The 23,721-nt window shown below is 59.2% G+C and overlaps 1 protein-coding gene across 6 annotated transcripts in view; it reads left to right on the top strand.

The window, feature by feature from the left end:
- The first annotated feature begins 7,051 nt into the window (after window positions 1–7,051).
- BRD1 (bromodomain containing 1) overlaps window positions 7,052–23,721 on the top strand; it is a 40,163-nt gene continuing 23,493 nt past the window's right edge. For 2 of the 6 annotated variants that reach the window (XM_030320956.1, XM_030320959.1), the window contains exons 1-2: window positions 7,058–9,142; window positions 22,162–22,318. In XM_030320956.1, the coding sequence (XP_030176816.1) occupies window positions 7,776–9,142; window positions 22,162–22,318 (1,524 nt within the window). In that variant the 5' untranslated portion in view covers window positions 7,058–7,775. Of the gene's footprint in view, window positions 9,143–22,161; window positions 22,319–23,721 lie in introns of all 6 variants that reach the window. The other 4 variants (XM_030320958.1, XM_030320955.1, XR_003970109.1 and 1 more) reach the window with 3 other exon arrangements.

Here is a 23,721-nt window from a genome sequence, read left to right as displayed (position 1 = left end):
AGTACCCTAGGAGATCTGTGTGTAAAGGGAACGACTATTGTTTTGAGCTATGAAGTTTTGCAGGTGCTTTATTATGCAGCAATAGATAACTGATACACATGTCCAACTTTACTGGGTAATGCTTTATTTTTCACTAAGGTAATGGTACCACCTGACATTCCAGCCAGCAGGGTATGCATATTTCAGTTGATCTACCTTCCTGCCGTCACTGGGTTTAGTTTAACATTTGTGCTCATTTGGTGGTTTTAGTTTGCATTTTTGAAATTACTGGTGAGGTTATTGGCCCTTCCACGTTCTTCTCTGCAAGGACCCTGATTATGGGTTTTCCCCGTCATTCGATTGGCTTGTCTTTTTCTTTAAAAAAAAAAAAATTAATTTTTTTAAATTTTATTTCAAGTAGGCTCCTCACCCAACGGGGGGCTTGAACTCACAACCCTGAGATCAAGAGTCATACACTCCACTGACTGGGCTAGCCAGGCACCCCTGGCTTGTTTTTCTCTAATGGATTTGAAAGTATTCTTCATATATTCTGGACACTGAATAATTTGCAAGGTATATACGTTGCAAATATCTTCTAGTTTTTGTTTTTGTCCATTCTCTTACGGTCTTTTGAGGAACAAGAGTTGTATGATACATACTTTCTATCCTTTTATTTTCGATCTGTGTGACTTTCTCAGATATATTTTTCTGTAAATAGTATTTAACGATATATGCCATTTCGAGAGTCTCTATCTTTTAATACATGAATTTAATGTAGTCATGCTTGTGATTACATGAATGCTTGAATTTCTTCTTGTCATCTCATATTATCTTCCTTTCTAATCATGCATTTATCTTCTCTTTTCTGATTTCTGTTGATACTGTCAGTCTTCATTTCAATTCCCCACCAACTCTGAAGTCTTCTAACAATACAAGAACTTTAGCGTGCTTTTTCCTTCCTGCTCTGACCTCCCCTTGCCATATGTCATGTTGGGCTCATCTGGGATTTTCTCTCCAGCTGTTATACGATTTTCTTTCAACCATTCCAACTGGTTTCTTTGCTGGCATCCATGTCTTACTCTTGGATACGCTTTTTGTTTTGCTAGAATCTATCTTCCAGCATTTTTTTTTTAAATTTTTTTTTCAACGTTTATTTATTTTTGGGACAGAGAGAGACAGAGCATGAACGGGGGAGGGGCAGAGAGAGAGGGAGACACAGAATCGGAAACAGGCTCCAGGCTCCGAGCCATCAGCCCAGAGCCCGACGCGGAGCTCGAACTCACGGACCGCGAGATCGTGACCTGGCTGAAGTCGGACGCTTAACCGACTGCGCCACCCAGGCGCCCCCAGCATTTTTTTTTTTTAATAGACTTTGTGTATGGTGAACTTGGATGTTTAGACTGTGAAGACACCTTTATTTTGCGGTCTCACAAATGAGTTTCACTACTAGGAGTTCTAGGTTCAATTCTCTTACAATTTTGACAGTTGTGCTCCCTTGCCAGTTGACAATCAGATTCAGTCTGATTAAAGAAGATCCTTCTTCTCTGCAGGTTTTTGAGCTACTCTCTTTACCCTTTGAACTCCAGAATATCACTCTGACATGCCTCTGTGGGTGTTTTTTCTCCACGTGTCCTGGGCATTACTTGTCATTTGAGAAGTTTCCTGTGACCATTCTCCGTGTCCTGTTCTGTGAGGTTCTCGTCGTCTTCTTCGTGAGCCTCTTACTTTTGCTCCGTGTTGTAAGATACTCCAGCCTGTCCGTTTGCATCTGGGTCACCCCAGGTTGAGGACAGGGGATGCAGGCCCAGCTCGCTTGTCCTCCACTACTGGATGCCCCGGTGAGTTTGGATTGCGGTAAGCAGACATCTGTAGAGCCGAGGAGGTGTTCGTGGTGCCTGGGCGCACATGTGGTTGCGGCCCCCCTGGCAGGCCAGCCCCTTCTCCACCCAAGGGTGTGTCTGGAGGGGGCACCGGCTTCAAGGGGGGAACCTTGGCTGCAACCCTAAGCGACTCTCCAAGCCGTGGCCTCTCAACCTACAGGCTGGGTGCAGTGAAGCTCGAGCAGCAGTCAGCAAGAGGACACGTGGGTGGTCCAGCCCGCCCACCCTTGGTAAGGCCTCTGATGGACCCTGCCCTGTCTGCCCATGTGAGGAGAAGACCGTATCAGCTCACAAGGACCCAGCCTCTGCCCTGGGGGGGGGGGGTGTCCCTCTCTTCCTGGAGGGCCTCCCCTGCAGCCACAAGCTGGGGGGCCCCTGCCAGGTCCTTTCCCCCAGCGCCCCAGCCCTCCTTCATGGTCACTGTGCTGACCGCCTAGGCTTCTCCCTGGACACCTCAGGCTCACCTCTGCCCAGACAGTGCCCCTCAGTCACCTCCACCTCAAAAATCCTCTCCCTCCCAGCCCAGGGTCCCCGCGCCCCTCTGTCCGCTCACCCCTCAGGCCCCAGCCCAGGGTCCCTTAGGCCCCCATCCAGGGTCCCCGCGCCCCTCAGGCCCCAGTTCAGAGTCCCCTCAGGCTGCAGCCCAGGGTCCCCGTGCCCCTCCGTCCGGTTGCCCCTCAGGCCCCAGCCGAGGGTCCCCGTGCCCCTCGGTCCGGTCACCAGCCCAGGGTCTCCTCAGGCCCCCAGCCCAGGGTCCCCGCACCCCTCAGGCCCCAGCTCAGGGTCCCCTCAGGCCCCAGCCCAGGGTCCCCATGCCCCTCTGTCCAGTCACCCCTCAGGCCCCAGCCCAGGGTCCCCGTGCCCCTCAGGCCCCAGCCTAGGGTCCCCATGCCCCTCTGTCCGGTCACCCCTCAGGCCCCAGCCCAGGGTCCTCTCAGGCCCCAGCCCAGGGTCCCCGCGCCCCTCTGTCTGGTCACCCCTCAGGCCCCAGTTCAGGGTCCCCTCAGGCCCCAGCCGAAGGTCCCCGCGCCCCTCTGTCCGCTCACTCCTCAGGCCCCAGCCCAGGGTCCCCTCAGGCCCCAGCCGAGGGTCCCCGTGCCCCTCGGTCTGGTCACCCCTCAGGCCCCAGCCCAGGGTCCCCGCGCCCCTCAGGCCCCAGCCTAGGGTCCCCTCAGGCCCCAGCCGAGGGTCCCCGTGCCCCTCCGTCCAGTCACCCCTCAGACCCCAGCCCAGAGTCCCCTCAGGCCCCAGCCCAGGGTCCCCGCGCCCCTCCGTCTGGTCGCCCCTCAGGCCCCAGCCCAGGGTCCCCATGCCCCTCTGTCCGCTCACCCCTCAGGCCCCAGGCCAGGGTCCCCGCGCCCCTCAGGCCCCAGCTCAGGGTCCTCTCAGGGCCCAGCCCAGGGTCCCCGCGCCCCTCCGGCCCCAGCCCAGGGTCCCCATGCCCCTCTGTCCGGTCACCCCTCAGGCCCCAGCCCAGGGTCCCTTAGGCCCCCATCCAGGGTCCCCGCGCCCCTCAGGCCCCAGTTCAGGGTGCCCTCAGGCCCCAGCCCAGGGTCCCCATGCCCCTCTGTCCGGTCACCCCTCAGGCCCCAGCTCAGGGTCCTCTCAGGCCGCAGCCCAGGGTCCCCGTGCCCCTCCGTCCGGTCGCCCCTCAGGGCCCAGCCCAGGGTCCCCGCGCCCCTCCGTCCGGTCGCCCCTCAGGCCCCAGCCCAGGGTCCCCATGCCCCTCTGTCCGGTCACCCCTCAGGCCCCAGCCCAGGGTCCCCATGCCCCTCTGTCCGGTCACCCCTCAGGCCCCAGCTCAGGGTCCTCTCAGGCCCCAGCCCAGGGTCCCCGCGCCCCTCCGTCCGCTCACTCCTCAGGCCCCAGCCCAGGGTCCCCTCAGGCCCCAGCCCAGGGTCCCCGCGCCCCTCCGTCCGCTCACTCCTCAGGCCCCAGCCCAGGGTCCCCTCAGGCCCCAGCCCAGGGTCCCCGTGCCCCTCCGTCCGGTCGCCCCTCAGGGCCCAGCCCAGGGTCCCCGCGCCCCTCAGGCCCCAGTTCAGGGTCCCCTCAGGCCCCAGCCCAGGGTCCCCGCGCCCCTCCGTCCGCTCATTCCTCAGGCCCCAGCCCAGGGTCCCCTCAGGCCCCCAGCCCAGGGTCCCCGCGCCCCCTCCGCCCGGCCGCCCCTCCCTCCCCGGCCGGCGCCCCTCAGCCCGCCCCTCCCCCGGCGGCGCGCGTCATGGCGGCGGCGGGCGGGGCGCGTCTCGCACGCAGCGCGCCGGGCGGAGCGCTCGCCGCATTGTTTGCTTCGCTGGGGAGCGAGCGAGCGAGCCGGCCCGGGCGTCCGACCCTCCCCGCGCCCGCGCCCCGCGCCCCGCCGCCGCCGCCGCCGCCGCCGCCGCCACCTCCGCCGTCGCCGCCGGCCGAGCCCCCCCTCCCCGCGCCGGGCCTCCCCGCCGGGCCCCGCACCGCCCGCCGCCGCCGCCGCCCGCCCGCGAGACCCCGAGAGCCCGCGAGCCCGCGGCCGCCGAGCCGAGCCGGGCCGGGCGCCGCCGACAGGAGCCCGCGCCCAGAGCGGCGGCGGGCCGGGCCTGCGCGGCCGTTGGCGGAGGAGCCGCGGGCGCCATTAGCGCCGCCTTGGCCGCGCCGGCCCCCCGCGCCCGCCGCCGGGCTCCCGCGGCCGCGGCCCCGAAGGTGAGTGGGCGGGGGCCGGGGCCGCCGCCGCCGCCTCGCCCGCCGGCCTCTCGGGTGCCTGTGCCGACGCCATGTTTGGCGGCCGCGGCGGGCGGCGCATTGTCCGCGGGCGGGCGGGCGGGCGGGTGGGCGGCCTGAGGGCGGCCTGGAGGCCGGGCCGGGCGGGGTGGGGGGGAGGAGGGAGCCGAGGTGGCGAGGAGGCCGGGGCGGGGAGATCGGGGAGGCCGGGGTGTCGGGGACGCTGGGCGGGGAGGCCCGAGAGTCCGGGTGTTGAGGTCGGGCTGCTGAGGAGGCCGGGGTGCCGGGGAGGCCGGGCGGTTGGGGCCGGGGTGCCGGGGCCCCGGCGTCCGGGAGGCCGCCCTGTGCCGGCCGCCGCGATGGCGGGCGGCAGATCGGGACCCGGCGGCCGGCCCCGCGTGTGGGCCGTGGGTCGGGCGCGGCGGCCCCTCTGCCCCAGAGTCGGCGTTTTAACGCGGCCGGGAGTCATTGTGCCCGAGCGGGTCGCATTATGTAACAGATACAGTCGGTTTGTTTTGCCAAGACAGGAAACTCCCTGTAACAGGGCCGGACTTTAAACGTTTCCCAGCAGAGACGCCGGGGAAGCCGCGCGGGTCTGGCCGTTGGGAGGTGGGGGGCCCCGGACCCGGCTGCAGGGACAGTCCGTCGTCCCATCGTCCCGCTGACTGTGGGGAACTGAGCCCTGCTCGGCTCCCTTGGACCCTCGTAGGAGAAGTGAGCTCACCGAGGTGTGATTCGGAGAAGACACAGCCCCTGTTAGGGCACACTTGAGTTTTGACACAACTGCGTCCGCCCAGGAAACTGCCACGCCCATCCCGAGCGTTTTCGTCACCCCGAAGTTTCACCCCTGCCTGGGTGGGCTTGGGGAATTAGGGTGGTATATGCCCTTACCTGCTCCGCCAGGCGCTGCCCCGAGCGCCTCGTGGGAAGTCGGGCAGTGTTCACACCAGCGGGAGCCGGCTATGATCCTGTTCCTGCTTTAGCGGGAGCAGGGCCGGGACAGTTGAAGTGACTTGTTCCCAGCCAGGCAGGAAATGAACTGATTTGAAGACGTTTGCTGCTCCTTAGCGTGCAGGCCTCCTCTCTGGTGGCCCACGCGGTTTTTCTGGGTGTATTTCACTGAATTACGGCTGGAAAGGCTTCTTCTCCTCGCTGACCACCTCCTGGTGGGACTGCTTGTCCCTCTGCAGAAGCGCCAAGTGCGCTTGGAGCCACATGGCAGTGACAGAGGGTGTCGGGAAGCCAGGAGCCGTGAGCAGTCGGTCACTCTGTGCCACTGCCTGCCCTCCTTCCCCGTCACGGTTCCATCTTCAGACGCTGGAGCTGCCGTGACCGTTGTTAGGTGAAGTTCGTGTGCAGAGTGGTTGAGGGGCCCATCAGGAGAGCGTGGGTTGTGGAGGCTGGTTACACTTAGAGCTACCTGGTACTTTGGCGGCGAGGAGAAAATTACGAGTTTGCTTTTAATCCGGTGAGTAGCCGGTTGTCACTTGGACCCCATGACCCCATCTCAGTAATGACGTGCAAAGTCGTCCGTCCCCGGGGGCATTAGGGTCCCCTCCGTGTAGGCTGTGGTGCTGACACCCCGGGGGCTGCACCCAGCCCCCTTCCGAGGGCACTGCTGGTGCAGGACTGGCTGGTCGGTGACTTTGTGGCCCATTTCTGGGGGGCCCGGGGTTGAGTGGGCGCCTGGAGACCCCTGCCATGCAGGTGAGTTGGGTTTTGGCTGGCTAGAGTGTTTTCCGGGCTTGTCCTTGCAGGGAATTCTTGTTACATTTCAACGTAAAACGTGGGTTTGTATTTGACAAAGATCAGAAGGGTCTGTCTTAAAAAGCGCATTTAGGGTTTGCTGGGATTGCCTTTTGGGGCTTACCAAGCGCTCCTTGAGGACTTTTCCGGAAGATCAGCTAGGCTGCCTTGAGGCAGTCAGGTCCTGGGGGCGCCCCCTTGCCTGCTTTCCCAGTCTTGGCGTGTGTAGCAGTGGGCCTGGGGCTCCACTGTGGAATGTTCATTTGTAAGCCAGTCGCTTAAAGTCCTTTTGCTTCCTGTCAGTACAGCGTAGTAGTTTGGAGGGAGGAGTCCTCGGTCCTCGGTCCTCGGTCCTCGGCATCATTTCCCAAGGTGACAGTTGGCTTGGCGGGTGGTGGTCCAGACCCCGGAGTCTTCACATGAGGGAGACTGAAAATAGACTCGGTTACTGAGTCGGAGGGTGGAGCTCTGAGAAGAGCAAGTTCTCCTAGAGCTCCGTGGCCAAGGTTTCAGGCACCTGAGCCCCTGCTGGCCACCCCGGGGTGGGGGTTCCCCGGGCAGCGTGTGGTTCTCAGGGGCGGCCCTCAGTGTGGCACGAGGGCAGAGATGCCCCCTGTGGTATATGGCACGTCTCGTCTGGGTGTGCCGGAGGACGAGGAGGGCACGGCCCGGTGCCACGGCCCGGTGCCACCGTCGGGGCGGCAGCTGAGGAGTGGCCTTGTGGGGGCGGGGCAGGCTGGCTGGGCTGCGGGGGTTTCTGTGGTGGTCACTCTGGAAGCTGGGCGGGGGCCTCCCCGGGTGAGGACGGCCCCCCAGACCAGTACGGGGCTCCTCTCTCTGGTCCCGGTGTGCTCGAGTCGCCCTGTATCTCCACGTGGGTGTGGAGGGCGCGTCGTGGAGAGGACGGACGGCTGTGCTCTGTGCTCTCACCGCCTAGGCTCCCGGCACCCAGCAGGGGTGTTGCACTGGGCTGCAGGGGAAGACCCTGCGAAGGGGAGTGTTGGTCAGGGGTGAAGGAGCCGCCGAGCACGCTTGCCTTGCTGTCCTGACTTTGGCGCCTGCCGGGGTCCAGCCCTGTGTGTGGGCTTCTCTGGGCTCAGGGCTGGGGCTCCCTGCTCGTGAGGGATGTCGCAGTCATCGTGGTGACCTGTCAGCTGGGTCCAGGAAGGTGCTCGGCGAGCTGTGGGAATCACAGGGCGGCCCAGAGGCTCTTGTCCCTCTCAGAGGCCCCTCCTCACTCCTTGTCCTCTCCTCTGGTCCGGGAGGGACCTGGTGGGGAAGGTTGTTGGACACGATCGCGAGTCCCGGGGACGAGTGATCTGGGACTCCGCAGAGAGGTGTTAGCTGGGAGTTTCGTTTTGATTTAGCTTGGGTTGGTCCGTTAGCTGTGCCCCCGGCGCGTCTGGTGGTTTTCTCGTCCTGTGTCTTCTGCACGGAGCTAACTTGGCCTTTCCCTCTGTTTTAGGGAGTCAGTACCAAATGAGGAGGAAAGGACGATGTCATCGCGGCGCTGCAGCGAGACACCCTTCCTCCCCGTGCAGTACTAAGCACTCCCCCACGCGAGAGACCCTGACCTACGCGCAGGCCCAGAGGATGGTTGAGATAGAGATCGAGGGGCGCCTCCATCGGATCAGTATTTTTGATCCCCTGGAGATCATACTGGAAGATGACCTCACGGCTCAAGAGATGAGCGAATGCAACAGCAATAAAGAAAATAGCGAGAGGCCGCCGGTGTGCTTAAGAACTAAGCGCCACAAAAACAACCGAGTCAAAAAGAAAAACGAAGCCCTCCCCAGTGCCCACGGCACGCTGGCTTCGGCCAGCGCGCTTCCGGAGCCCAAGGTGCGGATCGTGGAGTACAGCCCGCCGTCCGCCCCCAGGAGGCCCCCGGTGTACTACAAGTTCATCGAGAAGTCGGCCGAGGAGCTGGACAACGAGGTGGAGTACGACATGGACGAGGAGGATTACGCCTGGCTGGAGATCGTCAACGAGAAGCGCAAGGGCGACTGCGTGTCGGCCGTGTCGCAGAGCGTGTTCGAGTTCTTGATGGACCGCTTCGAGAAGGAGTCCTACTGCGAGAACCAGAAGCAGGGGGAGCAGCAGTCCCTGATCGACGAGGACGCCGTGTGCTGCATCTGCATGGACGGCGAGTGCCAGAACAGCAACGTGATCCTCTTCTGCGACATGTGCAACCTGGCCGTGCACCAGGAGTGCTACGGGGTGCCCTACATCCCCGAGGGCCAGTGGCTCTGCCGACACTGCCTGCAGTCCCGGGCCCGGCCCGCCGACTGCGTGCTCTGCCCGAACAAGGGAGGTGCCTTCAAAAAGACGGACGACGACCGCTGGGGCCACGTGGTGTGCGCCCTGTGGATCCCGGAGGTCGGCTTCGCCAACACGGTGTTCATCGAGCCCATCGACGGCGTGAGGAACATCCCCCCGGCCCGGTGGAAACTGACGTGCTACCTCTGCAAGCAGAAGGGCGTGGGCGCCTGCATCCAGTGCCACAAGGCAAACTGCTACACGGCCTTCCACGTGACGTGCGCCCAGAGGGCCGGCCTCTACATGAAGATGGAGCCCGTGAAAGAACTCGCGGGCGGCGCCACGACCTTCTCTGTCAGGAAGACCGCTTACTGTGACGCCCACACGCCCCCGGGCTGTACGCGGAGGCCCCTGAACATTTACGGGGAGGTGGAAATGAAAAACGGTGTCTGTCGAAAAGAGAGCTCCGTCAAAACGGTCAGGTCCACGTCCAAGGTCAGGAAGAAAGCAAAAAAGGCGAAGAAGACGCTGAGTGAGCCCTGTGCGGTCCTGCCGCCCGTGTGCGCCCCGTATATCCCCCCTCAGAGGTAAGTGCGTGCCAGCGTGGGATAGAGGAGGAGCCCGGAGGGGGGGCCGGGGCGCGGCGCGGCTGTGTCAGAGGATCTCGCGCCTTCTGCTTACGTGGCTCTCCGCTGGTCCCTGCCACGCGGAGCTCGGGGGGCCCAGGGCCACGCTGACTGCAGTAATTAGGGTCGGGGGGCCCCGAGGACTGCGGGTGCGGTCCCCACCTTTGACGCGATAAGATGCCGGTCCTCGCTCCGCTTCCCCACTGAGTTTGAGAACCTTGCGGCGCTTTATTTGGCTTTGTTATTATTATTATATATTTTTTAACCTTTGTTTTTATTTTTGAGAGGGACACAGAGCACGAGCAGGGGAGGGGCAGACAGAGAGGGAGACACAGAATCCAAAGCAGGCTCCGGGCTCTGAGCCATCAGCGCAGAGCCCGACGTGGGGCTCGAACTCAGGAACCGCGAGATCGTGACCTGAGCCGAAGTTGGACGCTTCACCGACCGAGCCACCCAGGCACCCTTTATCATTATTTTTTTAATGTTTACTTATTTTGAGAGAGAGAGACCGAGGGAATGAGAGAGAATGAGAATCCTAAGCAGACCCCACACTGTCTGAGCAGAGCCTGACACGGGGCTCGGTCTCACCGCCCATGAGTTCGTGACCTGAGCCGAAACGAAGACTCAGGATGCTCAGCCAGCGGAGCCACCCAAAGCCGCCTAGAACCTTGTAGCGTTTAAAATGAATCCGTCGTAAAGTGAAGGAGGGTAAGACAGACAGGCGCGGAGATCGGAGTGGGGCTGACGGGAGCTTCACGGAGGGAGGCGCTGGTCTCCTTCCTGTTGTGACAGCCTTTCTGGGTTTCCTGACCGTCTCCTTCGCGGTGTGGATGTTGCCCGGTCCGTGTAGGGCTCTCCAACAGAGCAGTCTGCAGTGGTTGAGGATCGCAGCGGTGGGGGGGGGGGGGGGGGGGGGGGTCTGCGGTAGTTGGGGGTTCGTGGTAGTGGGGTCAGGCCCTTGGCCTTGCTCTTACACGTGTCACAGAGGCCAGTCCCCACCCAGCTGTGCCCACTTTTGTCCCTGCCCTTGTTTCCTCCTTGCTCCTCCTGCTGCCGACTCGCTCTTACTTCGTTCGGAATGTGAGGTAAGTGGTTTGGTCTTATGCCAGAGCCTGAGGGTGGGACAGCAGACCCCTCGCTCAGACACTCCTTGAGCTTTGAGGCTGCAGCACGCTTGATAATAGGGCACGAGGGCTTTAAAACCCTTCGGTGAAGGAAGCGAAGCGTTGAGGTGATGAGGTCCGCCCCTGAGAGCAGCTCGTGGGGTACCTGTTGTTGCTGGACTGCGAATCGTTGGTGAGTCGCGTGGGAATCGAACCTGCGCATCTCACAAATTGAGCGTATGACAGACTCGCGGGTGTTTCAGTTGTTGAGAAGTAGAACGTTCGGCATATCGAAGGATAGCTTTTTGTGTCGTGCTTCTGTGTATCTGCGGTGGGAACACCAGCACGTTGCGATTGGACATCGTAATGTGGTTTTAACGGGTCCTGAGTTTCGTCGAGCTCACCGGTTCGGTTGTAAGGTGCAGTGGGACCTTACGTTGGAGTGCCGTTCGATCCCAAGACTCTGGGCACTTACTTTGTATTAAGAGTTAGAGGTGCGTTTTTTTTTTTCCCCCCCAAGTGAAGTTTTATAGAGCAGCACATACTTCTCGTAGAATCCGTAGATTCAGACAGAAGTGACCAAAACTGCTCGTCCTTCTTATCCGGAGGAAACCGTTGTTGAAACCAAGGTGTATCTTTGCAGATCAGTCAGCTGGACTTTTAAATTTTTTTTTTTTCAACGTTTTTATTTATTTTTGGGACAGAGAGAGACAGAGCATGAACGGGGGAGGGGCAGAGAGAGAAGGAGACACAGAATCGGAAACAGGCTCCAGGCTCCGAGCCGTCAGCCCAGAGCCCGACGCGGGGCTCGAACCCACGGACCGCGAGATCGTGACCTGGCTGAAGTCGGACGCTTAACCGACTGCGCCACCCAGGCGCCCCTCAGCTGGACTTTTAAAAAACCATTTCACTTGCGTTTCTACCTGTGGGGCAGAGAGTGTGAGATTTGCATCCAGAGCTTCCGTGGAAGAGCCCCGGGTCTTAGCGTTTGCTGTAATGCAGGTAAATGAAAGGGAAGCCACGCGACCTAACAAATTGAGAATCTAGAAGTGTCTGGTCTCCCTTGGCTGTGCCCAGCGCCTTGTGGTTGCCCGCTCCTGATGAGCGGTGCTGCAGAGGGGCTGGCCTGTGGGGCTGCTGGGCCACTTGCAGGAGAAAGCATTTCCAGTTGGAAAATGTGGGTGCTCGCAGGTCCCGGGTGACCAGCCCGACGGACAAAACGCCGGCTTTGGATCTGAATCTTTGAAAGCGGGTGATGTAGTTAATAAGCCACGTACTGAAAGTGTAGTCTGGCCCCTGTTTGTTTCTTTCTTTTCTTAATTTAGGAATAAAATTGGTTTCGGTTTGGAGTAGAGCTAAAAGATGTGGCTGGGGAGAGATTCGTGGCCTTGCCGTGTGGATCGCCCAGACCTGCTGGGCGACCTTGATGTTTTGGGCCACAGCACCATCCTTGGAAGGTCTTCTGGTCACCCTTAGCCGGTTGGTAAGCTGTTGTTGGACCACCCTGTGGGTGGTCAGGGCAGGTGCTGGGGTGGCCCAGGCTCGCCAGCCGCTACGCTGATCCTGCCGTGGCCCACGGTGTGGCTGGTCTGGTGGCCCCCGTTCCTGGGGGCGTGCGGGAAATCCCACTCCCCTCCCTTTTTGCCTTCCCTTCCAAGAACGATCAACGTCTTGGCTGTGCTGTTCTAGCTCTTGAGTAGCCGCTTTTCCGATTAGATCCTTCTCTGGTTCCTCCTCCGTTCCTCGCTGCTTCGTGGGGGAGGGAGGGACCGGTTGAGGCTTGTGAGGCGAGGGTGCAGGTGGGGGGGCGGTCAGGGACTCACTGAGTTGCCCCAAAGCTCCAGAGCTGGTAATTCTCTCTTGTTGCCCTTTGGTGGGAGTCGCTCTTTATGTGTGGAGGAGAGAGGCCTCTAATGAGCAGAGGCTGATGGGCTGTGTTGGTCCGGACGTTAGCCTGGTCCTCTCGGCCACTTGGGTCGTTTACGTGTGCATTGCTCGGGGCACGTGCGCACGTAGTGAGTTACCTGAGTCAACGAGAAGGGTGGAGGGAGGATCGGGTCCACAGCCCAATTTCCTGGGTGGAGGGAGGATCGGGTCCACAGCCCAATTTCCTGGAGGGTGCTGCGCCCTCAGACACCGACCGGGTGAGGACGGAAATGGGAGAGTGAATGCTTAGTAGGCATTCGACTGAGGAATTTTATGTTTGCTGAATAGAACTGTGGAAAGTCCGGACTTGAGTTTTGTATGTTTTTTTTTTCTCCCCACGTTTCTGGCCCTTAGCGTGACTGTAATTTAGAAAAGTTCTGTTGGGCTGTGGGTTGGGGAAGTGAGGGAGGGGGTGGCTCGGCCCTTCCGGGCAGGTGGAGGCCCTGCTCTGGCCACCCCACAGCTGCACGGGCCCCTGGGTTTGCCTCCTGGACGTGGTGCCGGAGGCGGGTCACGGTGCCCCTGCCGGCATCGGGGGCGTCGGGGTCCTCGGGGGAAGGGCCTGTATGGGTCTAAAGCAGCAGCTGCTCTGGAAAGAAGCACCGAAAACCAGACCGGAAAGCGAAGCGTTTGGTTTGTGAATCGAACGCTGCGTGGAAAAGCAGGGCGGTCGTCTTTGCCCGCCGCCGCTCGGAAGCTGGCACGCTGAGAAAGCGCCGCGGTGGTGGGCTTCCCACGCGCTCTTCGAATATTCTCGTTCCCACCCGCCGTGACTTCACGACGTGGACTTCCCCGCTTTCCTTGGATGTGAATTCGGATGGAGGCGCTGGGCGTCTCATCCCGTGAGCACGTCCGCCCCGGGGTGCGGCTTCCCCCCCGGCTCCGGGTGCCGCGGCCCGCGGAGGGTGCTCTTCCCGGGAGGCAGGATCGCGGCTGCGGTGCAGACTGGTTCTGACCACGTTGCCGGGGCGGCTGGGAAGAGTTCTGGTGAGGACTCGGTGTTTCGCGGCGTGTGGGCAGGTGTTCCAGCACCTTGTGCTCGCGAGAGCAGCGCTGCGGGCCGCGGTCCACGGTCACCCGAGCGTCTGGATACCTCGGCCTGTGCCCTGGGCGGCCCCTGCCTCTCTGGCCCTCGTCCTGGGTGCCTTGCTCGGTGGTGGTCTCTGCAGGGAGCTGCTGTGCTCTGCGTGTGCGTCCTCTCTGTCTCTCTGGGCCTGGGTCTCTCCCGCAGCGTCCCGGGCCTGCAGAGCGGGCGCCCGGTCCGTGGGAAGAACCAGCCGGAGTAGCGACTTTGGTCCTTTCCGTTCACATGCCTTGTGTTTGCTCACTTTGGGCAGAAACAGGATTGAAACTTATTAGAAGTTTTCTTTAATACTAGCCGTGGACGAATGCCACCCAGTGTCACCACTGCCCCAGCCTGGGCGTTACCTAGGCTGATAAAGTGCAAAATGTGAATGGTGCGCACGCCGAGTCCGGACCCGTTCACCGCAGCAGGTGGACGGATGGTGTCAGGACTGCTGATGGGGCCTCACAATGGCGAGCTCTCCACAGGCACACGTGGAGACCGGATCGTGTTGGGGGTCATCATTTCAGTTTTTTATTTGGAAATAGCTCTAAATTTATAAAATGTTACAAAAATAAGAAGGAGAGAGACACTCAAATCCCAGGGTTCACCCTGTACACAGAGGTGGCCCGCGTTTCCGCACGTGTGTGCCGGGACAGGGCTGGCCTCCGGGCGAGCACATGGTGAGGCTCGCTGTAGCCTCCCTGCCCTCCATTCAGGCCCCGTCCCGGTCAGGCTGGCCGGCTGTGATCTGGATGCTTCCGGAGCTACTCGAAGGTTCTGAGACTGGCCATTTTTGGAGAAGACAGCCCTTCTGCCTTCGCAGAGCCAGTGAGCATTGTTCTGGGTTTGTCTGGTGTCCATGGAGGTGCCGTGTGCCCCCCCCTCCCCCCGGAGGTAGTGACATCCCCTGCTTCTCAGTGACCAAGGTGTTGCTGGAGCCTCCACGGGACAATTTCTGCTTTTGTGTTCTCCCGGCTCGCGGCCTGAGGTCTGGGAGGCCCTTGGAAGTGGCGCCAGCTGCCCGGTACCTCTTCACACTGGCCCAGGGTCCCGCCTGTCGGTCCTGTTCCCCAGGAGGCCCGGAGACGACCACCTCAGCCCTCCAGTTTCTCATCAGTGGGCTCCTTCCCCTCTCCTGACCGTGTGATTTCAGAGGTCTGTCCAGCAGGACCTGGATGGGCGGGAGGGGAGCATCTGGTGGGTGGCCCAGCTGGCTGTCACTGGCAGCCTGACCTTGGGGAACTCGGCTCTTGGTTAGTTAGCTGCAGACGGCCACCTCACCGTGACCTTGGGTGACACGTGCGCCCCAGCCATTTCTGGGCTTTGCGAAGGGGTCCTGAGAAGGGTCTTGACCTGTGTCGAACCGTGCAGGAGCTTCTCCTGGGAGCCACATGGTGCAGAACCACTTCCCTCCCAAGGCAACTTCTGGCCTTCTCAGGTCACAGGGGTTGGATTTCACTGTTGCCACCTTGACCTCCATTTGACCTCTGAGCTGTTGCGAAAGTGAGTTGTGTCCCTTGTAAGGACTCAAGACCGTGTTCTTTGGGAGGGTGGGATCTAAAATCGCACTCTTCAGGGATGGCCCCAGGGCGTCACGAGCACCGCCTTGCAGTGACTGCCACGTGGAGGGAAAGTAGCTTTTTAGTTGCATTTTTTTTGTTTCCCACAGTTTTTATATAAAAAGTTTTAAAACCAAATGAGGGGGCGCCTGGGTGGCTCAGTCGGTTAAGCGTCTGACTTCGGCTTAGGTCATGATCCGGCGGTTCATGAGTTCGAGCCCCACGTCAGTCTCTGTGCTGACGGCTCAGAGCCTGGATTCCGTGTCTCCCTCCCTCTCTGCCCCTCCCCTGCTCATGCTCTGTCTCTCTTCTCTCTCTCTCAGAAATAAACATTAAAAATAATTAAAAGAAAAGTGGAGGCTAACACGCGTGCTTATCAAATATAGCATTGAAAAAAAAAAAAAGAAATGACGTTAAAGGAACACTTCCAAGTCCCTTTGGGCCCTTCCACTTCCACCCCTCACGGCAGCCACTTACTGTGAATCGGGGTGACTTCCTCCGGTCCGTATTCTGGTCTTTGTGTGCTTGTGCATATGTGGCCTGCTACTGGTTTGCATGCTGACTTTGAACACAGTGCTGTCGTGCATCTCATATTTTGGTGTCACCCTGGCTCTGGAGGTGGGTGGGTGGCATCACGGACGACCACGCTGCTGGTGTGGGAGTTCTCTTGGCTGGCTTCAGAGCCAGGCGTTTTTGGGGACTGGTGCGAGCTGGTGTGTCCCTCTCGGCTGCAGCCTGCGGGGACAGCGGGGGCTGTGCGCGTGCGTGTGGCCGTGGAGGCCTGCGTGGCGAGGCGGCTACGCAGTGCTCATCGCGGATCTCCACTTCTCTTTCCCTTGGCTTCTCATTCTTATTTAGGTCTGTAAAAAGTTTTTTTAAAAAAACGTTTACTGATTTTTGAGGGAGAGAGTGTGAGCAGGGGAGGGGCAGAGAGAGAGGGGACAGGGGATCCAAGACAGGCTCTGAGTTGTCAGCACAGAGCCTGGTGTGGGTCTCGAACCTTGAACCCTGAGATCATGACCTGAGCCAGAGTCGGATGCTAAACCGACTGAGCCATCCAGGTGCCCTTGTCTGTAAAAAGTCTTTTCAAATTTGGAAATCTACAGAGCAGGGAGAGCCTGCCCCCAACAGTCACTGTACTCGCGGCCACCCTTGCCTGTCTCTTCCTTCCCATCGTTTGGAGACAGACCCCGGTCATCTCGTTTCATCCATTAACACGTCCGTGTAGAGAACAGGTAAGAATTCTTAAGAACACGACCGTGACGTGCTGGTGTCTTGATGAACTGAATTTTGTTACTTTTACCATCTCGTCCTGGGTCTGGTCTGAGGACTCCCTCCCCACCCCTGGACGTCCTCCAGCAGGGAACCCTCCGTAGCCCTCCTGCAGCCTAATGTTGGGGGCGATGGGGTCTGGTTTTGGGTCTTCCCCCAAGTACAAGTCCTTCCCGGCTGGTCACCGGGGCCATTTCTGACGGCTTCCAGCGCTCACGTCCCGTCCTTGGACCTCTGGCCGTCCTGCCTGACAAGGACACCATATCCCTGCTGAACCCTGATCTGCGTAGGGCCGGCCCACTCGTTATTCAGTACCCTCCCCACATGCGGGTCCAGGCCTAACTTCTCGGGATGGCCACGTCCCTGCTGAAGCCTGGACTCCATGCCACTGGTCTCCCATAGACACGAGCAGGCCTGCCTCGCTGCCTCACCAGGGCTGCTTTAATGTCTTGGGGGAGTTCATGGTGTTCTCATAAAAAATGTAGTGTGGTTTTTTTTTAAGTTTATTTTTTGAGAGAGACAGAGAGAGTGGGAGAGAGAGAATCCCAAGCAGGTTCCTTGCTGCCGGCACAGAGCCCAATGTGGGGCTCAAATCCGTGAACTGTGAGATCATGACCTGGGCCGAAAAAGAGTCCGACTGAGCCCCCAAGTGCCCCAGTAGTGTGTTTTTTCCAATTAGCTGTGTTTTTGCTGTTTGTATAGGTCCAGGTTTTTGTTTTTTTTGTTTTTGTTTTTGTTTTTTTAACTCTTTTGGATTAGTGTAATATGTTGTGGTTTATTAGATTATTTTTGTGGACAGCGTCTGAGAAGATGATGGTGTGAGCAGGCTTTGCCACCCGTTGGTTTTTCCGGTCTTTATCTGACTTCGGTGCAGACCAGGTCCGCCAGCCCGGAGTTGGTTTGATGGGGTTGGAGCGGACATGCTTGCCTCGGTCCTGGCACTTTACAAGGGTTTGACTTTTATTTTCCATCGGTGTGTATTTGCTTTATTTTATGGTTTGTGCCATCATATCTTGTTTAAATAACCCTTCATTTTCCTGGAGACCTCAGGGTTTTCTTCTAAAAGCTTCCACACGGCTTCCCTGTCCACATCCCTCCTGTCTCCTCTGGCCCCAGCGCTGACCAGTCTCCTGATTTGTTGGCTGTATCTTGGCTGGGCTTGGCCTCCCTGCAGGGAGTCAGCGCCCAGGGCGGCCAGTTCCCCGACGTGTCCCTGCACGTCCGTCGAGGCCTGGGCCACCTGTTGGATCTGTGTCTCTCAGTCCACGTCTTCAGTCACTTGCGGGTGCGTTTCTTACGAGGTGTGTGTGTGGCTTGATTCGTCAGCGTGGAGAGCTGAGTTTTCTCTCGCCGTTGAGTAATTTCTCCTTTCCCGAGAGGTCCGTGAGCTCTTCCAGCCCCGGGCCAGTTTCCTCCGGTGGGCGGGCGGCTCTGCTCCCTCGGCCACCTGCGGCTCCAGGGCAGGCTCTTCAGACGCGAGTGTGGCTCTTGGTCACCTGTGGTTCCTTTGTGCACGTTTTGGAGGCATCTTGTCAGGTTTCCTGACGGAGCCCCTCTGGATTTGGGAATTCCATGGAGGGTGCAGACCGGTTTGGAGGCGATCTGTGTATCTCTTATGCCTCGTCCTTCTCTTGCCAGCACTGCTGATCGTCGAGCGTCTCCGCGGAAGTCTTCCTCGATGCCGCTCAGTGACGTTTTATACTTTTCTTCCCTCGGGAAGGCTTGTACTTCCGGTCCTTCGTTTGCCTCTCGTGCCCGCTGTTCTCGCGGGAGCCGGTAGGGTGGGCTTCTTGGTCTTGGTTCCCATCTTGGGAAGCATCTCCCTGCGAGCCTGTCGCTCCGGGTCTGGGGAGGAGCCTCTCCTAGCCCTGCCGGCGGGCCCCTCGCCCCTCGCCCCTCGCCCCTGCCCCTCACTGTGAGTCTTGGGTCGTGGGTGGTGGTTGACCTGCTGCTTTTCCGCACGTGTTGAGATCGTCACGTTCTGCCCTCGAGTCTGTCGCTGTGTGAGTCCTGATAGAACTTGTAATCTCAAGAGCACACTTGGCTTCCTGGGACAGACCCCCTTGCTCGTGGTGGGCAGTGTCATTTTATACCCGAACGGACCCGGTTTGCTGCGTCGTTTCTGTTTCGTGAGTGTGTTCGCCCGTGAGCCAGGCCTCCGCCTTGCCCTGCGTCCCTGTGCCGGGACGTCCGCATCCCTCGCCCGGCTGTCGGCAGGGGCTGCGTTTGCCTGGTCCTCCAGTGGCCGAGCTCTTCTGAAAAACTGTCTGCTTTCCTTTTCTTTTGGGGGCGGGAGGAAAACGTGAAACTGTCAATTCCGTTCCTAAAATCAGTACTGTGATCGTGCTGAGGTCGTCTGCGTGCTTCCACTCTGTTTTGGGGAGCCGTGTTTTCCTGCGGGTGCTTTTCCCACATCCGTTGCCACGATTGGCACTTTAACCGGGTCCCGGCTCGCCTGCCCTGTGCGCCCTCATGCCGTGCCCAGGCCCTCCTGTGCTGGCCGGGCCGCCGGGCACATCCCCCAGCCGGATGCTTCGCGCCTTATGAGTCAGCCTTTCTCCTTTCTGAGGCGTATCACCCACCAAAATAGTTCTGAAAAGCATTGTAGTGCCGTCCACGTTTTTGAGTTGAAATCCAGCGTTTTCACCCTAAGAGCGAATAGCAGAAACGTGTCACCTGGAATATTCAACGTAGGCACTGGTTACGAGGCTCATCGTTTCTGAAAGTGAGTTGAGTGGAACCTGGGTCGTCGGGCCTTGTGCGTCGGTGTCTTCCCGCCAAGGGTGACTGCTGTCCTGTGGTTGTCGCTGGGCCTCGAGGGTGGAGGTTTCTTCCTGATCGGGTGGCGTCGCGTCTGCCGGCATGCGCTTCAGCGGGATTCTTCCGTGAGCGGTACGTGCTGGGCGCAGCTCTGAGGAAATGGGCCGAGGTGACTGGGTGTTTCGTGGACAGATGTCCTTCCTGCTCCGATGAGACACGCTCTCCCTTAATTCTGTTCCTGCTTCCCGCTACCGTGGACGGGAGTCCGCTTCCTGGTCACATACGTAAGTAGATGGTGTAAGAGCAGTTTTATCGTAGCGAGGTGCTCACTTTATTTATTTAAAACAAATTTTTTTTAATTACATTTATTTATTTTTGAGAGACAGAGAGAGGCAGAGCACAAGCAAGGGTGGGGCAGAGAGGGGGGGGACACAGAATCCGAAGCACGCTCCAGGCTCCGAGCCGTCAGCACAGAGCCCGACGTGGGGCTTGAACTCCGGGACCGCGAGATCACGATCTGAGCTGAAGTCGATGCTCAACTGAATGAGCCACCCAGGCACCCCCAAGGTGCTCACTTTAAGCTGACGTTTAGTCATCTGCCCTTCGTTGGGTCCTCCCTCAGTTTTTCCAGAAGCCTGGTTATCTTTCATCTGGAGGCACATTGTGTATGAGACCCGTTCAGAAAGGCTTGAGAAGATCAAACTTTTGATCCTTTTGATGCACCCTTGCCAAATACTGTATTTCTTAAAACAATATTCAGAGTAAAAAACAAAACAAGAAAGAAACATTAAACAAGTGCATAATTACAGGGTAGACACCCTTGTTACCACCGTGTGCTGGAGAAGACAGACCAGCCCCCAGCCCTTCCCGCAACCCCTTCCTGTCCCCAGGTCTACTCTGTCTTCCCCCGTGTGGTACTCAACTTCTTACCCTCTTGCTGAGCCCCAGGCTGTGCTGTGCTTTCAAATCCCATGAGTCCTTTCTGTCTCTCCTCTCCTAAAGGCCCCTTTGGTCTCTTTCCCTTTGGAGTTCCACTGTTGAGGGAGGGGGGCCCCGCCCCTTGCAGGCTTGCGGGGGGAGCGTTTCTCGTGTGGTTTAGCGCGTCCCTCCGCCCTCCACTTGCTGCGCGCCGGTCGCCGGGCCGGGGGCTCGCCGGGTGCAGGGCTGAGGGGGGTCTGCTCAGGGCTGGCCCCGCTGCGTCCTGGGAGGCACGTGCTGGGTGCCTGTGCCGCGGCCTCGGTGCCCCACGCCTGCCCCGCTTCTTTGGGACTCGGAGCTCGTGAAGCAGAACCCGCTTAGATTGCGGTTCTTCCGCAAGTACCCTGGGACGCCTCGTGATAGGTTTTCATCAAAGCCTTGTTGCTCAGGTCTGTGAGCTGATCGTGGCTCAGAAATCCTGAGTCTGGTGGCTTGTTTCGTGAGGTTCAGAATCTTTGTAAGCTGTTGTTAAACAGCATTTCTTTCTGTTAAGAAATACTCTTATTTGCGTTGCCTCGTTTGACCGTTGAAATAACGGAGCGTGTGCTTGTGTCAGAACACCTGTCTGCGTATGTACAGATCCTCTGAACTGTGTCCGTACGATCCGTGCACCTCACTGCATCGGATCATGCCTCAGCTAAGGAGGGTAAAACAGACAAAGACCCCGCCAAAGACAGCACCCACGGGGTGCCCGGGACTGCACAACCCCACCTGCGGACTAGGAGCGCTGCGGGTAGGGCCTTGAGCAGAATCCAGGTGCCCCCCAGAGGCTTCTGCTGGCACCCTCGGCAACGTCCGAGATGCTCTGGGCTGCTGCCGACAGGTGTCCTCCCCCCGGCCTCCTGCTGAGGCTGTGAGACCCAGCGTCCTTGAATGTGCAGACCCGTGGCCCCGTGGTCACGGTCAGGCCGTGGACAGACCCGAGCTTGGGTTCTGCATCTGCTCCCAGAAAGCTCTCGGTGTCTTCCTCTGGGGTTTGACAAGGCCGCTCCGGCAAAGCCCCTGGCCTGTGTCCGACACAGGGTCCCACACAGGGACCCGATACCGGTCCCCTAAGCCGGTTCCTTGGTATCGGGTCCCTGTGTGGGACAGACACTGGAGCCGCGCTTTGCAGTCGACACGGTACTCGTTCTCCGCATGGCGTGTGGGTCTTACTGACGCCAGGAGGAGGGCAGCCGTGCAGGAGGCGTGCCCTTGGCCACCTCGGCACAGACAGAGGCCGACCGACAGCGTGATTTGGAACGGTCTTGGAAAGGAGCTGGAACTTGTTTTTTTTTAATTTTAAAGTTTATTTATTTTGAGAGAGAGAGTGGGGGAGGGGCAGAGAGGAGAGAGAGAATCCCAAGCAGGCTGCATGCTGTCGGCACAGAGCCCGACGTGGGGCTTGAACCCACAGACTGTGAGATCATGACCTGAGCTGAAACCAAGAGCGGGACCCTTAACCGACTGAGCCCCCCGGGTACCCCGTAGAGCCATTGTTTTTAAGGGAAAGGCCATTGTGGGTCTGGACACAGCAGAGCTGGGGGTGTTCGGACTTTTTGTCGTTGGTTATTTTGTAAAACTTAGATTGGCATTCTCTAAAAAATGCAGCCTTAAAATTTCTCGTTTTCGTCCTGACATTTTGATGTTCGGTGTTCAATGAGGAACATCTTGTTTCGTTTGTGTTTTCATTAAGTGTTTAGTTTATGACCAAATTGATATTCTCTTTCGGTGTCCTTGTGAGTCAAATTGATGAATCATTGCTTTGATTCAGCAGGAAGGATAACAGGGCCGTGGAAACGCTTTGGCTGGCCTTTGAGGGGTTTTGAAGTGAGCACTCCCTCCACGCAAGTGTTTTCACACACCCTTTGCATTTTATGGCCCCTGCAAGGGTCCTGTCTCCCGACAGTCCTGCAGATGCCACCGTCAGCCCTGGCCCCCAGCTGTCCCCTCTCTTTCCCTCTTGAGGTGACTGGAGGGGACACCCGTGCCCCCCTCACCCCCACCCTTCGCAACAGTTTTAATCGGTCGCCGGATGCGGTCGGCACGTGTGGCCTACATAGTGCGTAAGGACCCGAGAGGTTTGCTCAGCGTATTTCCGTGTCTGGTCTGGTAGGCCCTCGGGTGAGTTAGCAGCGGGTGGAGGCTGCGGGCGGCTGCAGGTCGGGCTGTGCCCAGCAGACTGGGGACAGCATGAGATGGCAGTGTGCGTGGCTGAGAGTGGCCGCGAAGGTGTGGACGGCGGTCTGTGAAGAGCGACCCCGTCGTTTCTAGTTTCTACGATGAAACGTTCGTGCACTCCTTTGAAGCTAAACTCTGAGTTTTTCCATGTTTTAGATTAAATAGGATTGCGAATCAGGTGGCCATTCAGCGGAAGAAGCAGTTTGTGGAGAGAGCCCACAGCTACTGGCTGCTCAAAAGGCTGTCGAGGAACGGCGCCCCCCTGCTGCGGCGACTCCAGTCCAGCCTGCAGTCCCAGAGGAGCACGCAGCAGGTACGTGGTCCTCTGCCCTCAGCGTCGCCTGCCCTCCTGACGCGCTGAGCGGTCCCTGCGACCCCCGGGAGCAGCGCCTGCTGGAGGCTGCGTGTGTTGCCAGCCCGTCAGGCCCCAGGCCCCAGACTCCTCGTCCGCGAGCCCCGGTCCGGGCCGCTTCTAGAAGTGCAGGAGGACCCGTGCGCGCCCTGGGCCGTCTGAGCTGCGGGTTGTGCGAACGACTCTCCTCTGTCTCTGTCACCTCATGTTTCTGGACACGTTGGGGACGCCCAGGGAAGTCATTACCGTGCTGGCCACGTCGGGTGGGAGCCACAGGAGGTGAGGCCTGGGCCCCTCGGACGCATGCCTGTGCGCTGGGCTGGGAGTTTGGGTTTGGATATGTGCAAGGAGTGGTTTGTTTTCAGGGCTTTGCTCTGAAGGCCGTTTCGCGGTGACCGCAGTGGGCGGGGAAGGAGAGGAAAGCTGGGTGAGTGAGAAGAAACGGGGTTTGCTTTTTTTTCTTAAGCTTCTTAATTTATTTTTTGGAGTGAGACAGTGCGAGCAGGGGAGGGACAGAGAGAGGGAGAGAGAAAGAATCCCAAGCAGACTCCGTGCTGTCAGCGTAGAGCGCGTTAGGAAACCGTGAGATCTCAGGAAACCGTGAGATCATGACCTGAACTGAAACCAAGAGTCGGACTGGGCCACCCGGGCGCTCCAGGAGTTGCTTTTTAAAAGCAAAATGAATCAGGCCGTTGAATTTTAGTAAGTTTGGTTTGTAGAACCATCTGATAGTGTAAAGCAGTTCTGAAAGAATGAATTTAGAAAGTAAGAAATTGGCTCTGTGAGATGCCACAAAAATAAATTGAATACAAAAATGGCTTTTCGGCGCATCGCCCAAAATTTTGGGTTGGCGCACTTGACGTTGAGGGGAGCGGGCAGCTCTGTAGGGGGGAAGAGCTGTGTCCGCGATTGGCCTCGGGCTGCGAAGCGCAGAGGACGCAGCAGAGAGCGGGCCCCCCTCGTTGCCTGTCTGTCCCTCTGGGCACGTGCGGGGACTGTCCTTCCAACACATTCACGTCAGATGGCTGCGGCTGCCATGCTGCCGTCACCTCGGAGGCTGTCTGCACGCTCTCTCTCTGTCTCTCTCGATCCTGGGTTGCCAGGTGGCTGAGTGTGTCGGAGGGGACACGGATGCGGTTGGACACCGGATCCGCAGGGGTCCCGGTCGGTGGGGTTCTCCGGGCTGGAGTCAGCCCCTCTGCCGTGCTCTGGGCTGGGGCCGCAGCTTCCCGGAGGCTGCTGGGCTGTAGCAGGTGCGAACCCGTCCCTCCCAGTGCGGTAGAGCCGCGGCCTGGAGAGCGTGCGGCCGTGGAGAGCGCGGACAACTCGTTCGCCCTCTCCCCTCCGGGGAGAGGCCCTCCCGT

The sequence above is a fragment of the Lynx canadensis genome, chromosome B4, assembly GCF_007474595.2.
Source record: "Lynx canadensis isolate LIC74 chromosome B4, mLynCan4.pri.v2, whole genome shotgun sequence".
Lineage (NCBI taxonomy): Eukaryota > Metazoa > Chordata > Mammalia > Carnivora > Felidae > Lynx > Lynx canadensis.
This window is presented reverse-complemented; position numbering and strand designations above follow the sequence as displayed.